Source organism: Photinus pyralis, unplaced genomic scaffold (assembly GCF_008802855.1).
Source record: "Photinus pyralis isolate 1611_PpyrPB1 unplaced genomic scaffold, Ppyr1.3 Ppyr1.4_LG1, whole genome shotgun sequence".
Lineage (NCBI taxonomy): Eukaryota > Metazoa > Arthropoda > Insecta > Coleoptera > Lampyridae > Photinus > Photinus pyralis.
The window spans coordinates 25,116,423-25,131,118 of NW_022170249.1; the positions used below are offsets into that span (position 1 = coordinate 25,116,423).

At 35.2% G+C, this 14,696-nt stretch overlaps 4 protein-coding genes across 7 annotated transcripts; 2 read left to right on the forward strand and 2 right to left on the reverse strand.

Moving 5' to 3' along the window:
* The first annotated feature begins 676 nt into the window (after positions 1 to 676).
* Positions 677 to 2,068, forward strand: LOC116160058 (trans-1,2-dihydrobenzene-1,2-diol dehydrogenase-like). Its single transcript, XM_031473187.1, has 5 exons — positions 677 to 1,042; positions 1,094 to 1,385; positions 1,430 to 1,679; positions 1,723 to 1,873; positions 1,927 to 2,068. Exons 1-5 carry the CDS (start codon positions 841 to 843, stop codon positions 2,034 to 2,036), a joined length of 1,005 nt encoding a protein of 334 aa, XP_031329047.1. The 5' UTR covers positions 677 to 840; the 3' UTR covers positions 2,037 to 2,068.
* A 3,781-nt stretch (positions 2,069 to 5,849) lies between these two features.
* Positions 5,850 to 9,291, reverse strand: LOC116159934 (protein misato). Of its 2 annotated transcripts, XM_031473034.1 has the most exons (7): positions 9,087 to 9,291; positions 8,616 to 9,038; positions 8,272 to 8,571; positions 7,974 to 8,223; positions 6,591 to 6,875; positions 6,102 to 6,280; positions 5,850 to 5,972 (listed from the first exon to the last, which is right to left on the reverse strand). In XM_031473034.1, exons 1-7 carry the CDS (start codon positions 9,243 to 9,245, stop codon positions 5,856 to 5,858), a joined length of 1,713 nt encoding a protein of 570 aa, XP_031328894.1. In that variant the 5' UTR covers positions 9,246 to 9,291; the 3' UTR covers positions 5,850 to 5,855. The 2 variants fall into 2 exon arrangements, with proteins under 2 accessions (XP_031328894.1, XP_031328895.1); XM_031473035.1 differs by lacking the exon at positions 5,850 to 5,972 and having other exon boundaries at positions 6,043 to 6,280.
* Positions 9,292 to 10,212: 921 nt separating this feature from the next.
* LOC116167678 (TM2 domain-containing protein almondex) lies at positions 10,213 to 12,315 on the forward strand. Of its 2 annotated transcripts, none has more exons than XM_031483145.1 (5): positions 10,213 to 10,349; positions 10,398 to 10,486; positions 10,535 to 10,675; positions 10,726 to 10,885; positions 11,934 to 12,315. In XM_031483145.1, the coding sequence occupies exons 1-5, from the start codon at positions 10,265 to 10,267 to the stop codon at positions 12,173 to 12,175; spliced, it is 717 nt and encodes a 238-aa protein (XP_031339005.1). In that variant the 5' UTR covers positions 10,213 to 10,264; the 3' UTR covers positions 12,176 to 12,315. The 2 variants fall into 2 exon arrangements, with proteins under 2 accessions (XP_031339005.1, XP_031338995.1); XM_031483135.1 differs by having other exon boundaries at positions 10,395 to 10,486; positions 11,934 to 12,255.
* A 269-nt stretch (positions 12,316 to 12,584) lies between these two features.
* LOC116167662 lies at positions 12,585 to 14,642 on the reverse strand. 2 transcript variants are annotated; one of them, XM_031483110.1, is made up of 4 exons: positions 14,454 to 14,642; positions 13,228 to 14,398; positions 12,798 to 13,180; positions 12,585 to 12,750 (listed from the first exon to the last, which is right to left on the reverse strand). In XM_031483110.1, exons 1-4 carry the CDS (start codon positions 14,478 to 14,480, stop codon positions 12,670 to 12,672), a joined length of 1,662 nt encoding a protein of 553 aa, XP_031338970.1. In that variant the 5' UTR covers positions 14,481 to 14,642; the 3' UTR covers positions 12,585 to 12,669. The 2 variants fall into 2 exon arrangements, with proteins under 2 accessions (XP_031338970.1, XP_031338963.1); XM_031483103.1 differs by having other exon boundaries at positions 13,228 to 14,630.
* Between the last annotated feature and the right edge of the window lie 54 nt (positions 14,643 to 14,696).

Below are 14,696 nucleotides of genomic sequence, written 5' to 3' on the forward strand. Positions count from 1 at the left end.
ATTTATTGTTTTTTTAAAATATGATTTTTACGAAAGCAAAAGATAGGTCCAGACCAAAAAGAAATAGACAATTATTATGGATTTCTTTAAACATACTTTTTATTTGGATTTTCAGCTGTGGCCCGTGCCGCATATGAAAAATTTTATTTTGGCACATTGGAAAAAATGCCTGCGTGTAGGACAACATGGACAAATTCGTTATTATGTCAATAAATTCAGTTTTTCAATGAACACTCTGTATATGCAGAATTTAATTTTCGGCCACACTGCCCAACAATAGGGCAACAGTCTACGATAACCAAGCTGAAGAAAAAGACACAATTTGCTCGGAAAAATTCGCGAAAACTCGAGAACGCGTTTTTCGATTTTCAACAAAAAGGCAAAAACAATAGGGTTCCAGAACTAACTACCCACAAAATTTCAACTTGATAGCATTAAAATTGTGACGTGTATAGGGGTGACAAGGAAACGTAACACATACATAGTTATTTTTTAAAAATCTCATTTTCGTGGTCCGGAGACAGCCAAAATTCAGACCCCAAGATAACTTTGTCCCCCTGATAGGTCCAATATTGTATTAAGCTGTATTTGGTATGAATAATAACTTTCTACCTACAGGCAACACAGCATACAGCTAAGTAATCAGGAAAACGTGCCTTAAATTTCTCTCCGGCACAACTGACCTACCAATCACTACCACACGGTATATGATTTGGAGAATATTGTAAATACACCCTGTATATATTAACCCAAATTCCATTTTTCTCAAAAACCCACTAGTTAACAGTTATCACTGTTATCAGACACCTTATGTTCAGTTCTCGCTGCTAATTATTTAATATGCCATTAACCTGGGGAATAATAGGTGCAGGTAAAATCAGTGCAGAATTCGCGAAGGCGATCTCAACACTTCCCAATGACCAGCATCAAGTACTCGCAGTGGCTGCCCAAAATTTGGAAAGGGCACAACAATTTGCCGATGATCTTCAGATAGGGACCGCCTATGGGACATATGCCGAATTAGCAAATGATAAACAAATCGGTTTGTAATTGCACTAGGTACGTTGCTCGCACTTAAACCCGCTTTGCACAGATATCGCCTACATCGGAAACGTAAATACGCAACATTTCGAAGTTTCAAAGTTAATGTTAGCGAGCGGTAAACACGTTTTATGCGAGAAGCCTTTGACACTGAACGAAGCCGATAGCCGCGAGCTAATCGCTCTGGCCGCACAAAAGAAACTGTTTCTAATGGAAGCTGTATGGTCACGGTGTTTCCCGGTGTATGCGAAGTTGAGAAGCTTAATCGATGAGGGTGCAATCGGAGAAGTGATGTACGTAACGGCACAATTCGGTCGTGCCTTTAAAGATGTGGAGAGAATAACGTATGTTTCCCCAAACCCATTTGCACACTCTCTAGTTAAAACAGTTCTAAAGAATTAGGTGGGGGAACGATTCTGGATTTAGGAATTTATACGTTACAGTTTGCTCAATTTGTTTATAAAGGACTAGCACCCCTAAGTATTACAACGAAAGGAACATTAAATGGAAATGGGGTCGATGAATCGACATCTGCCATGATAACGTACAAGGATGGTAAGATTGCAATTGTCTCCACCCACTCTCGAGTCGGGCTGATGAATGAAGCTTGTATTGCGGGTACCAAGGGAATGATTAAGGTCTGTCGGGTGTGCTCGTCCCATTATTATTAAAAAATTTTAGGTTCCAAGGTTTTGGGCACCCGATACAATTATAACGGAAACAGAAACATTCCACTATGCGCTACCAAAAGTTCCAGCAATCAAGTTTAGAAATGAGTACACAATAGGATTGTCATATGAAGCGCTCGAGGTAGGAAGATGCATTGAGATGGGTATGTATTATATACGGTGTGTTGAAATTAAAATGCAATATGCCTTGATGTAGGTTTATTGGAAAGTCCGAAAATGACACATGCAGAGACCATAGAACTTGCCCAACTAATGGATAAAATGCGAGCTGATGTGGGAGTGGTATTTGATGGAGAAAGTAAATAGCTGTATTTTATTTTAATAAAAAATGAGAATAATTTTGTAATTTTATTTTCCTAGCTAGGGGTTGTGCATTGTCCAACTATAAAAAGTTCACAGATTGGATTAGTTGATTGGTTGAACCTATCACTCATTATTAGTAGAGACCGAACTTCATGCTTTTATGCATTACGTAAATAATATATGCAGCTCAAGATAAAGCAATAATTTACACGAACTAACAAAAATGATTCACATTGGCGCAAAGAAAATAGTGCATATTTTGCATTTTTGTGCATATTTAAGATAGATTAGCATTTTATAAATTTTTTGAACCATTTTTATCACAACACAAGTTTCCAGTGGTACTAATTGCAACAATCATATTTTTTTATAAATTATAAAGATAAACAAATAATATATCAAATAAAATAAAGATTATAAGATAGAAACAGAACAAAAGAAAACAATAAAATAGAAAAAGAATAAAAAAATAAATGAAAAAAAAAATGGTTCATGGTACTCTAATTAAAGGTCTCAAAGAAAGGAATCAATTTCTACCAACCATAGCCCTCCTCCTTGACTTATTATCGTGATCGGGTATATTCCCTTCACGAACTTTTTAAGATGGACTGCTAATGCTGAATTAACAAATGACACCTACATGGGGGCCGCCATGATGTGCACTCACTTGGCGCGAAATTCAAATGAACAAGCACTAAGCCAACATTAACCTCACGTTTTCTAAATAAATTACTGTGACACAGTCATTTTCCAAGGCTGCAATAGTCTCAAAACTTGAGCACTAGGAAAATTCCCCTAGAAAATAAATAAATGTGGACATCATGGCGGCGCCCATGCTAGGGCGATTTCTACCTCTATGCAACTGTTTGATCAGCAGTCCATCTTAATTTATAAGTTCGTGATTCCCTTATACCTCAAGAACGGATTGTCGGAAGAGGGTACTCACAAAGAGCGATTGAGACGTCTGCAAGAAATATATTCATTGGTGTTGTCAAAACAAAAGCTATTTCGGTTAAAAAAATGCGCTTTATCTGCACAGGAGTTTTACACAATTTATACTTGTTTTTCTTCTTTTGTGTATTATTTCTTGTCCACGGCTGTTTATTAATAAAATATTTCCTCCCTGTTGGGACATGACTTCGTTAATTTAAGAGAATTGTGGATTATTTGGTTATTCAGTTGTTTATATTTTTCTTATTTGTTGAAATTCGAAGCAAACATCTCGAAAGTATCTTTAAAAGATCTTTTCTAAAAGTAACTTAGTTTACTAGCAAAGATCATAGTGTAATACAAGCATTAGCATTTAAGTTAACCCTGTGCTATGGGTTGCTTTAAGCGAGTGGGTGAATGCCACTCTTTTCGGCGGTTAATAATGTTTAATTGATGACAGTCCTAGAATTAAAGGATTAACTCATCTACGCCACTTTTCTTTTATAAAGTCAATACTTTTCGATTCGTGAGTGAAAGTGTCAATTTTTCAACCAAAAAAACAAGTTTTCAAAGTTGGTCAGATGTTTTGTAAAAAGGCGTCATCGGACAAATTAATTGGCATTGTTTACTAACAACGCCACGTGGAAAATAATGAATGCAGGTGTTTGGAGTTCGGAAGATGGCGGTGGAAATAGCGAAAGAATGATGTGGAGCATATGAATGGAGGTGGTTTCACCTTTTAAGTATGAAAAAAGAAATAAACGATGCTGTTTTCAGGTCGATTGGAAAAGCGTATGCCATTGTTGCGTTAAATTATTAGGGGCATATTTAACTGAATACTTTTTTTTCTTGAGATCTCTACCTGAAATACTTCGACAACTAATTACCAAGTTCAATAATTCTCAAAGATAACAATAATTATTATTTTTATTTTTCTTTCATTACTCCTATTACTTATATCTCTGTGTTGTTCATTTGTACGTTTTATATAATTTGGTTTACGTTGCGCAATTTAATTCAATTTAATTATCTTTCAATGCATTTTTACAAATACTGTACCTATGTTTATAATATTATTCTACTTAAGTATACGATTTTAGTTAAATAATTTTAATTTCACTCTTGTAAACAGTGTATTATTGGAATATGTTTTCTGTTTGAGCAATAAAGTATTATTATTATTATTAAAATTGTGTTTTTATTTGTCCGTTTTGGAAACGGGGCGTTCTGTTAATAAAAAGAGTTTATTAGTCTTAAAATGTTTATTATTTCTTTTCTTTTTACCCGAATGGTATTTCCGACCTATTGGTGGTAGGTCTGTTGGGTGGTATTTTGACCGCATACCGTTACACACAGCATTAAATTTTGGCGCCCAACGTGGGGCTAAAGTAGCATATCTTACACTGTCCTGCAGCAAATTGATTGCAATTTTCAAATATCTTAAGAAAACATAGGCAATGCCTTTGGAAAACAAAAGTTGCTCTCCAGTTCCTGTTAAACCGAAAGTGATAAGGGAAGTTTACTGAGAGATGTCATAAACAAATCCGTTTCTCAATATGGTTAGACACACATACAGAAATTTAAACGAATAGATAGCAAAAGGTTACCATAGCGACAAAATTTATTGTATTGAAAATATATGGAACTGTTTGAAATTATGTATTCTACAGGCCACATTCTATAAGAAATTTTTTTTTCCGGGTCGATCCGACACAATTTTTTTTGCGGGCCTCAAAAAAAGGCACCAAAAATCGACTACACCAAAATTTCTCGGGAAAACACTTTTTCTTATTAATTTTGGTGCGTAGAATCCAAAACAGTTCGTACTTTTTCGATCAGACTTCTCAATCAAAAGTTATAGACTAGAAACCAATTTCGAAAGAAAATTCAAAGGGCTGTAACTTTTGATCTAGCAGCCCAATCTTGGAACTGTTTGAAATTATGGATTCTACAGGCCACATTCTATAAGAAAATGTTTTTTCCCGGTCGATCTGAGACAATTTTTTTTGCGGGCCTCAAAAAAAGGCACTGTAATACCTTCCTTTTTTACCAAGACTACACCAAAATTCCTCGGGAAAATACTTTTTCTTATTTATTAATTTATGTTGCTAATAAATTTTCCCCAGCGACTTCGTATTGACGGATATGGAAACCCATCGTACAGAATGTAAACACATTGACACGGTACGCCGCATTATCTATCGCGGTACGCGAAATAGCAGAGTGTGACATAAACCAAAAAAGTTAAAAACAATCCTACAATCAAATCGGGCTCAATTGTGAATCTAAACCATCCGGAGACACACAGAGGCACATACAAAAATGTCTATCCGTTTAGGAGTGCAGTCACAACACATGTACAGAAGAATGTTATACGTAAAGATAATTTTTCACACATAAAATAATATCTATATTTTTTTATTTTATTTAAACAATCGAATGTGCTAACTAATTGATTACCAAGGATTTCTTATCAAAAATAATTAATTTTTATAAAAACTCAAAAAAGTTTAGGTCTTTTTTTATTGTCTCTATGTTTGATACTATTAAGCTTGTTAATTGGGGCAGAAAGTGAGTGGCTTCCTTGGCAGAATTCGTAAACAGCAAAATTCCAAATAAACATTTGGGGTCTGCTTTTTTGGTACCTAGTAGTTTTGTTTTGTTGAATGCTGAGTGATCCAGAAACATAATATAAAGCAGGTAAGTTAATGGGCAGCTCAGTATGTGACTGGTTGCATCACCAAACGGTAGTGGGCGGTGGGGTCGTCACATCCCTACGCCGGATTATAACAGTTATAACTAAATTAAAAATATCAGGGGACCCTATCACCCATTATTACCACACATAATCAAAATAATAATTATGTTCCTTTTGTAGTATACTTACTCCATCTATAAGTTCAAGAAAAAGCTGCCACACAGAAAATCTTTGTGCACTATAATATTTGGTGTTACAATCTGTAACTCAGTAGACTGGTCATTTAATCCCTCTTCCGCACTTCCCCTTACCTACAACAGAAAATAAAAACTATATAAATATAACTAATCATTTGGAGGTTGAATCAATTAAACAAAGATGTATAAGTTAAACATTTTATTTTATATAAAAAATTAGTTTATATTATCTTCGTAACATTCCTTAAGTTCAAGAAGTTTATCGAGACTTTCAGATAACTCCATTTCCTCAAGCCCGGCGGTTATAAACTGCTGTTTGTGTGGAGACCTAAGCTTCTTTGCTTCTTGGTGAAGGCTATCCAACATGCTTCCAATTTCGACACCAGAATGCAAACCCGCCAGTATAGGTACGGATTCTATAACTGAACAGAACATTAATCAAATGTACAAGACAATTTAAATAAATAAATAAATAAGAAAATTTTTTTTTAATGACAGACAATATTATGTATTTAAGAAAAGGTGACAACATTAAAATATTACAAATAAAATTGTTAAAAAAAAAAAAAAAATTTGCAAAAAAAAAAATTTAGCGTATACTATTAATTATACAATTAAGTGTAATGGAAAATGAACTTTCTCTAGCCTTTCAGTATGGATTTTGTGGCTACATTAACCCCTCTGTACATTCATGTTAACTATTTGCTACACTTCACTTTAATCATTTTTTACCTGCATCTCTTCTGCGCGAATCTGCACATATATTTCCATCTACTCCCACAAACTCATCGAATATATCGGGAAATGGAGTTTTAACGGAGATACCTTGGGCAACTGTTGTCACGTTATTCAGACAGAAGTAGTAATTACAGGACAAATAGAAGCTCAGCATTTCGTTCACTGTATTACAGTTGTATGCCGGCATCAGTATCTGCTTGTTGGCTTGTGAAAGTGGACGCTTTAAGCGATCCTCCCAAATACCGCGTAAAGTGAACATTTGCACAAGTTTATCTGTACCTGTAAAGTACAGTAGTTGCTATAGTATAGTATAGTATATTCAATAAAGACGATTTATTATTATTATTATATTGCTTTGAATATAGACTACAGAAGAAGTACCGTTCATCACGATTGAAGTGTATAGTGTGTTGCCTACATACACATTTTTATTTGGGAACTGTAAGAGATAGGTAGGTAGTTTAAATTTGGCAAAGCTGCGTATTTTGATGCTTAACAAAATGCAGTTTTGGAACTCAAAAAATTCCGACTACTTTCGGAGATATCCGGGAAAAAACGAAATTTTGCAAAATCATTTTAATTTTTTACTGGTTATTTAAAAAAAAATTTCAAAATAAATAACACATTATTATGGTCACTTTTATCCCTCTACAAGATGCTAGTTTTAAATTTTAAATCCGACGTTTCGTCTCCGGTTAACCATCATCAATTTTGCATTTTCTAAAAATAAAAACCATTTTGCAAAATTTCGTTTTTTTCCGGATACTCCGAAAGTAGTCGAAATTTTTTCAGTTTGAAAACTGCACTTTGTTAAGCATAAAAATACGCAACTTTGCATATTTAAACCACCTACCTATCTCTTACAATTTCCGAGATCCCAATGGTGGCCCTTGAATTTGAATCAGCCTGTATAGCGGGAACAGTTTAATTTTCAGACAGACAAACGGAAAATCCCCTTAAAGGATAATGTTAAATTCATGCTTCTCATCATTCTTACCACACAGCATTTTTAAAAATGGGAGCCTCTATAACAATAGTCAATAGGAAAAGAAAATGAATTCCACCATTATGTAGATCGATGTTTAAAGATCAAAAGTAAATGCTTCTAATCATACAGAGAGACAAACCACCCATACAAAAATTTATATCAGGTATTGGCCAATACGTGAGTAGCCAAACCACAATGTGGTACCTTATTTCATCTAGGGAGTAGATTTCTGTACTCACTGAATGGGATATACGAGTTAATGGTTATGGCCACCTGGTGTCCATGTCCAGGAACTAAAATATACTGTTCTCACATGTCCATAAGAATGTTGGTTGCCTACACTACAGTTTTGCTATCCACAGGTCATTCATTTTTACAAAAGACTGTACCTATCGTGCAGTTGGGCGTAATGCTTTGTGTAAGAGGTCCTTCCCAATTATCCAAACAATCAATAAAATCCCCATTTTTGCTTAAAGAAAATGGTAAGCAGACACTAGCCGCGGCTGCTGCACGTCCGTGAGTGTTGAAATATGCACAAAAATCGCCTAGACTGTAATGCGATGATTTTAAACGATGCTTCAATGTAATTGTATCTAAAGCCGATGCCAAAATGGCGCTACTGTGATAATTCAAGTTATGCTAAAAATCAACTTCGTTAGATAAAGGCGGCAACAGCGAAGCGATTACATTATAAGAGACATGATGAAATTTACGCGGCTCGCCCGGTTTCCTCCACCCTGTAGCACCAGTACATAAAGGCACAAATAATGAAGTACGTTCGCGTAACATTTCGAAGGCAAGAGCGAGATTCATGACACAAATGGAATCTTTTAACGGACGCCGCTCTTCCTCATCATCAACATAACGAGATGGAATCACAGGAAAAGCCAAAACCGACTTCCTCTCATACTCGTCATTGATATATTCCAAACATGACGATGTCAAACCGGAAAAACCATTCGTCGCATCTAAAGTAACATGAAACCCCTAAAATATTGTCAATTATAGCATATTTCTGTAGGAATACGCACCTGAAAACTGTCGCACTCCTCCACATAATTACGTATCTTATCGGCAAACTCTTCCTCAAACTGATCGGTCTTCCAAAGCATTGCGCCTAAGGGAAATACGTCAAATTCGCTTTCCCCACCGTGCGCGTACTGCTTAATGATATTTACGGTTCTGGGATGAAATCGCGAATACAAAAAATCCGACCAAACGTGCACCTCGCTGTCCAAACGTACGTTCTTTTTTAAGCAATTATGCGTATCTAACTCTTCTTGAAATTGATTTTTTGGTAGTTTGTCAGCTTTTTTAACCTCAACACCTTGCTTCCAAGTCTCGACGGTGGAGGAATGCGTTGGCGGGTCATACAGAGTGCCATTTTCCGGAAGCGTACCTAAGCTACCTTTCAAGTCGACCAGCAACAGGCGAGGTGTATAAGTAACTTCCCCCTTTAATGATCAAACTTTAACATGCGTGAATAAAGTGTGCAAACTTACTTTGAGAGTTACGCCTTCTCGGAAGAGAACATCGTGATTAATTTCAGAAGGTGTTTTGCTGTTGTATGCGAAGCCAGTCTCTTGAATGTTCCAGGAATGTGTTCCGATGAAATTTGAGTAGTGACCGAATTGTAGAGATAATATTTCCCGCGTTTCCATTTCTGTCCTTAGCCTTGTTTTGAGGTTATGGCTTTATTTTGGGAAAATTTAAGACTAATTGCAATGTTGTGACATCTCTTAACCGGCTGTAAGAAGACGATCTACAGCGTGTTCGTTTAATTCAGCGTATAAAAACAACTTACATCAACTGAGAATGAACATCTTGGTTATTTATGCCTTTTGCCTTTATAGCTTAAATGTAATTGATTTTAAACGACAATTATATTCTAAAACAAGTAAGGTATAGAAACGAGATTCGCTACTCGTTAAGTGAGGTTTCTCTAGAAATTTCTTGCGAAAGCCTCAAGAAAGTAGCTCAAGAGATTATTAACAAGTTCTGTAAGTGAGATTTATCAACATTCTTAAAGTCGAGAGATTCTTGGACAAAGGGTTCCTCAAGAGATTCTTGAAGATACCGCATACCGGGAAAGCGATTTCCTATGGAATTTTTCAAAAATATGAAAAGTAAGAGATTTTCAACTGATATACGTAAAATGTTATAACAACTTTTTCAAAAGACTTCTAATCATTTCTTTTTTTTCCAAAAGGAACGTCCATTTCCAGAAGAGTGGAAAGCGTAAACATTCAATAAGTGGGTATACGACCTCAGCATTTAATAAATTAAATTTCATATAATCGTAAAATGTGCCAAAAATTTGTTTAATTTTTATTTGTATGGGTTGTTTTTTAAATTAATTCATAACGAGAACATCCAAATTTTGTTTTACGAGTACTTTTGTAAAAAGAATCTTATGGCCTTGTCACTCAATGGGAGTGCATATCATAATTTAAAAGTAGGGGAAAATGGGGTGCAGGGATAAATGTTAAAACCTTTCCCCTAGCTATATGAACGTTTCATCCTTATCAAAATTGTAATCACTGGTTCGTTTTAAATGAAGGCCCTGTATAGCAACTTTATGAGAAATGGGAGATGCGCCATCTATACTTTATTTTATACACCAATTATATAAACAAAAATAAGAATAGAATGAGGTTAAATAAATTGTAATTGTATAATAATGAAATATTGTCGAATAAACATTCCTAAGGCTTTGTTTCTTATAATTTCTGTATTTTTAAACAACATTAACATAACACTCATGGGTGAGTATCGAAGTGGTAATCCGTCTCTGATTACTCCGATTGCAGCAGCAGACAACAACATGGAAAAAGAATCCAAGCAGCCTGCCGTCAAAAATCTATCCAACTCGGAAGTATCGTACGCACCAAAACACTATTTTGTATATCCCAAACTTGAAACTGAACAAATTTAATGCTCGCAATTGTAGCCGGACACTTTACACTGCGAATCCGATAGAGAATGTCACAGTCTAAATCCACCATGTATCTACTGTAATTTAAATCCTAATTGTATATACGGAGAGGAGGTCAATGTTAGTTGTAATGTAAATCAATTAGTTCAATGCAAAGTAAGTGCTCGCCATTCGCAAGTATGACTAAAAAAATGTGTTTTATCTAGGGTGAACACAACTTTCAGCGTTCGTTCCAATGCCGATACTGTTACCAGACGGAACTTTGGGAGCATGCTTGCGAATTGAAGGCTAACTGCAATTCGGCAGCGACACCTCCTGCATATTACCGTAGCAACTGCACTGTCAATGATGATGTTCTTTGTTTGGGTAATAATCTACGAAAGCGTAGAAGAGCCATATATATGTACTGGGCTTGGAGATTAAACTTCGAATTCCTCTTTCCATAAAGTACTTTTTTTCAAATCTGATATAATTGTGAGGTTTGTGCATGTCTTTCCTTTCACGAAATTTGGGACCTTTTCAAGTTTTTTGGAAACCCAAAGACATAGTGTCTTCATATAGAAGGCCCTAAAAAAGCATTTTCCACAGTTTTTTTAGATGCTTTCCAAGAGCATAGAATGCTGTGGTAAGAACCAGAAACCCTGGTATAAAAGGTCCTAGACAGCTAGAAAAGTTTCTCTTAAATAGAAGAGATCTAATATGTTCCTGAAAGTTTCTAAAAATGTGCTACAATGGTCTGTAAAAATGTTTAAACTCCAAATTAAGGCATTAATTAACACTATCGGCCGGTTTTGATGTTACCATTAACATTACAGGGTGTCCCACGACATGCTATTTTTTAAAGACTTCTGAGAAAAGAGCAAGTATATTAAGGTAATGTCAATAAGAGGAATTGATGTAAAATATTTTCAAGTTCAACTATAAAATACCCAAAAATTTCAAAAAATGAAATTTTTTTGATTTCACCATACAAAATCACCCTTATGTTTTGCACGTAATCAGACACGGTCGTCATAAAAATAGGGGGTTTTCATTTAAAAAATTGGTTTTAAGTTTTTTAATGTTTTTTAAATTGCAAACGTAATTTTTGATTTAAAAATGAAACTATGTAAAAAGCTGCGGGATCGGATATGCTGATATATAGGGTGTTCCATTTAAACTAAGCAGTTGACATCAACTTTTGGTATAGGTAACCACATTGCCACCAAATTGAAATGTTTAAAAATGAAAACAATTTTTTATAATTTCTTTTCCAGGAGGAAGTTTTTAAAATATTGCGAGGTATAGCGCCAGTATTCTTTGTGAGACACCTTGTATAGATTTAAAAATGTATATGGCAAAATATGTATGTGTGGCCTTCTCCACCTTCGTAATAATCAAGAGTATCTTAACGTAAAATGAATGTTTTTTGTAGGGCATCGCACATTCTTTAAAAATATTCGCTGCAATTGGACGGGCGGACGTCGATGGTCCTCTGCGCTAATTCTAAGCGTAGTTTTGGGAGGATTTGGTGCAGACCGCTTTTATTTGGGTCATTGGCAGGAAGGCATAGGAAAATTGTTTAGTTTCGGCGGATTAGGTGTTTGGACGATTGTTGATGTTATACTTATATCGTTACATTATTTAGGTCCTGCAGATGGCTCTTTGTACATATAACTTTGTTTTAATAATAATAATAATAATACGGAGTAGATATTTATTTTACACAGCTGCGAAGAACTCACTTGTTAGGTGCCACAATTGTGGACTTGCGCTTCCCAGGGTACTAGCGAACCCTTCTCGCATGAGTGCGGAGAGCTTTTTTAAATACAGGAATTTGTTTCTACTGAACAAAAAATATGTACGCCTTAAATAGATCAGGTATATAGTGATATTTAGTAAGAAGTAGACATAGGGATTTATATGTATTGTTTTTCCTATGTTTACTTTAAATATTTCTAAAATGTATAGTGGTTAGGTTGGTAGAGTAGTCTTGACCTAAACCCCGCCCACTTAAAAACAAAGGCAAAAATAAAATAATAAATAAATAAATTAAAATGATTCCCTCAATTTAAATACGATGGTGATTCATTGTATACATAATTTATTTTAATAAAAATACAGAATAAATATTTAATACAGAAACATTCCAGTCTTGCTCCCCTATACATTTAAGCCATAAGATCAATTTCATCTGACAAAAATTCACATAATTCAAATGTATCCATGTGGCCTATGTCCTTTTCGGTAACCTACACATAAAATTAATTAAGCGCCGTATGTTGGACTAACAACTTACAGTTATAACAGCTACCGTATCTTCTTCGAGAATACGTAATTTTAGTTGCATATATCCATTCGGATGACAGTCTTGATTTTTGACACAGCAATACCCGTCTAATAATTCAATATTCACAGCCTTTTGATCGTTTTTGAAAACCGTTAGTCCTACGATATTCAAGTGTGGCACCTGGGCAGCTAATTCTACTCGATCGACACTGGTACTAGATTTAAGGGCGTCGTAGATCTTTTGCAATAAGGGTCGGCTTTTCATTTGCAGTTCATAGTTAACAAAGTCGGAGGGGATGCTCTGTAAGTGAAGACGTGAGAAAAGATCGGGGTCTTCAGTTTGTATTGAGGATATAAGTAAATTGAGGTGTTGCACAGCTCTCGGGTGTTTTTCTGCAAGTAACACTGAATAAGTCAAATTGCAAAGGGGAAGCACTTACGGTAGACGATCGCAATATTCTGTGACGTTAAAACAGAAGTTAATAAATCATAGGGGCGACATTTTAACATCCACATACAGAGAAGAATTTCAATAAACTGATCAAGCTCAATTTTGTCCAACGTGATTCGTTGCTGAAGATTAGCCGTAACTGCCTTCTCCAAGGCCTCAGAGTCCACTACGCAATTCAGTCTGCTTATTGAGGATAAAAAGATTTTGACGTCTTTGGTACGCATGTGTTCGGTTAAATGCGCCGTATGAGATCTGATGATTGCACCTTGTAGTAGTTGAATACAATGCGGTATAAATAAATTAAATAATTCTTCATCGTAGTATAAATACTCTGAATACAATGATAGTAAATGACAAATGGCTGTAAAGGTGTAATACTGAAGAGTTTTGTTAAAAAAGATGGTGCAAGAGATTGTTGTTAGTAAATCCTCATCCTGGTAGTTATTGTGCTTGATTGTCTTAATTAGCGTAATTAAAAGTGCAGGATCTTTCAACAGCGATAGGTTCTCGTTGAGTGTTTGTTTCACTTTTTCTAATAAATTCGCATTAGTAAATTTTGTGTTTGTTCGATACGTAGAATTACAAATGATACATAAATCTTCCACAGTTAAGCGCTCTAAATATTGTTGATTGACTGTTCGAAGGCACTTTCGTAGTATAACTTGTGCTTTTTTCATCTTTTTTTGTAAACCGATATAAAATATAAACTTTATAATTTCCTGCTTGGAACAAACTTCAAGACAGCGATCAATATCGTCTGTTGCATAATTATAAAATTTGTACTCTGTGATACGATTAGGCACGACATGCATAAAAGCACTAAGCAACTTTAGAATATTGTTAGGTTCCATGTTGGTTAAACGCAGACAACATTCAACATCTAACTTATCTAATACCTTCCGTAAATGTTGCTTATTTTGACTTAATACACTGACACTGGCTGTGTAAAATAGGTTTGCGATTTGGTCAACGTTAAGGTTGTGCAAGTTGCTGGTTTTTCCATGTATCAAGCTATCGACAGTACTGGAACCATCCAACTGTGACGACCTCTTATCATTCGCATTGTTTAAGTAAACCAGCATTCGCCCCAGAAGAGTATTTTCTGTTAAAGGTGTGATACTATCCCCTAAGAGAGTCTTCGTGTAATTTCTCACATTGCACTGTAATTTCATTAATTTAACGCTCTTTATAGTGGACACAAAAAAATTGATGTACATTTTCACTTATTATTAAAAAAATCATGTGGTTAGAGCTTTTATTTGATTAGCAGATAAGTGGTTTCCGCTTGGGCGAGGCAAATGATAAGGTAAGTTAATTATGTGTTAATAATAATGATAATAAAGTTATTTTGGATGACAATTGTATTTTTGAAGGTTAGGGTTGATTGATGAATTGTGGATACCAAATTACCGACCGATACCGGTAGGCTGTGGCTATTAGTACTAGTTGCCAGTGTAC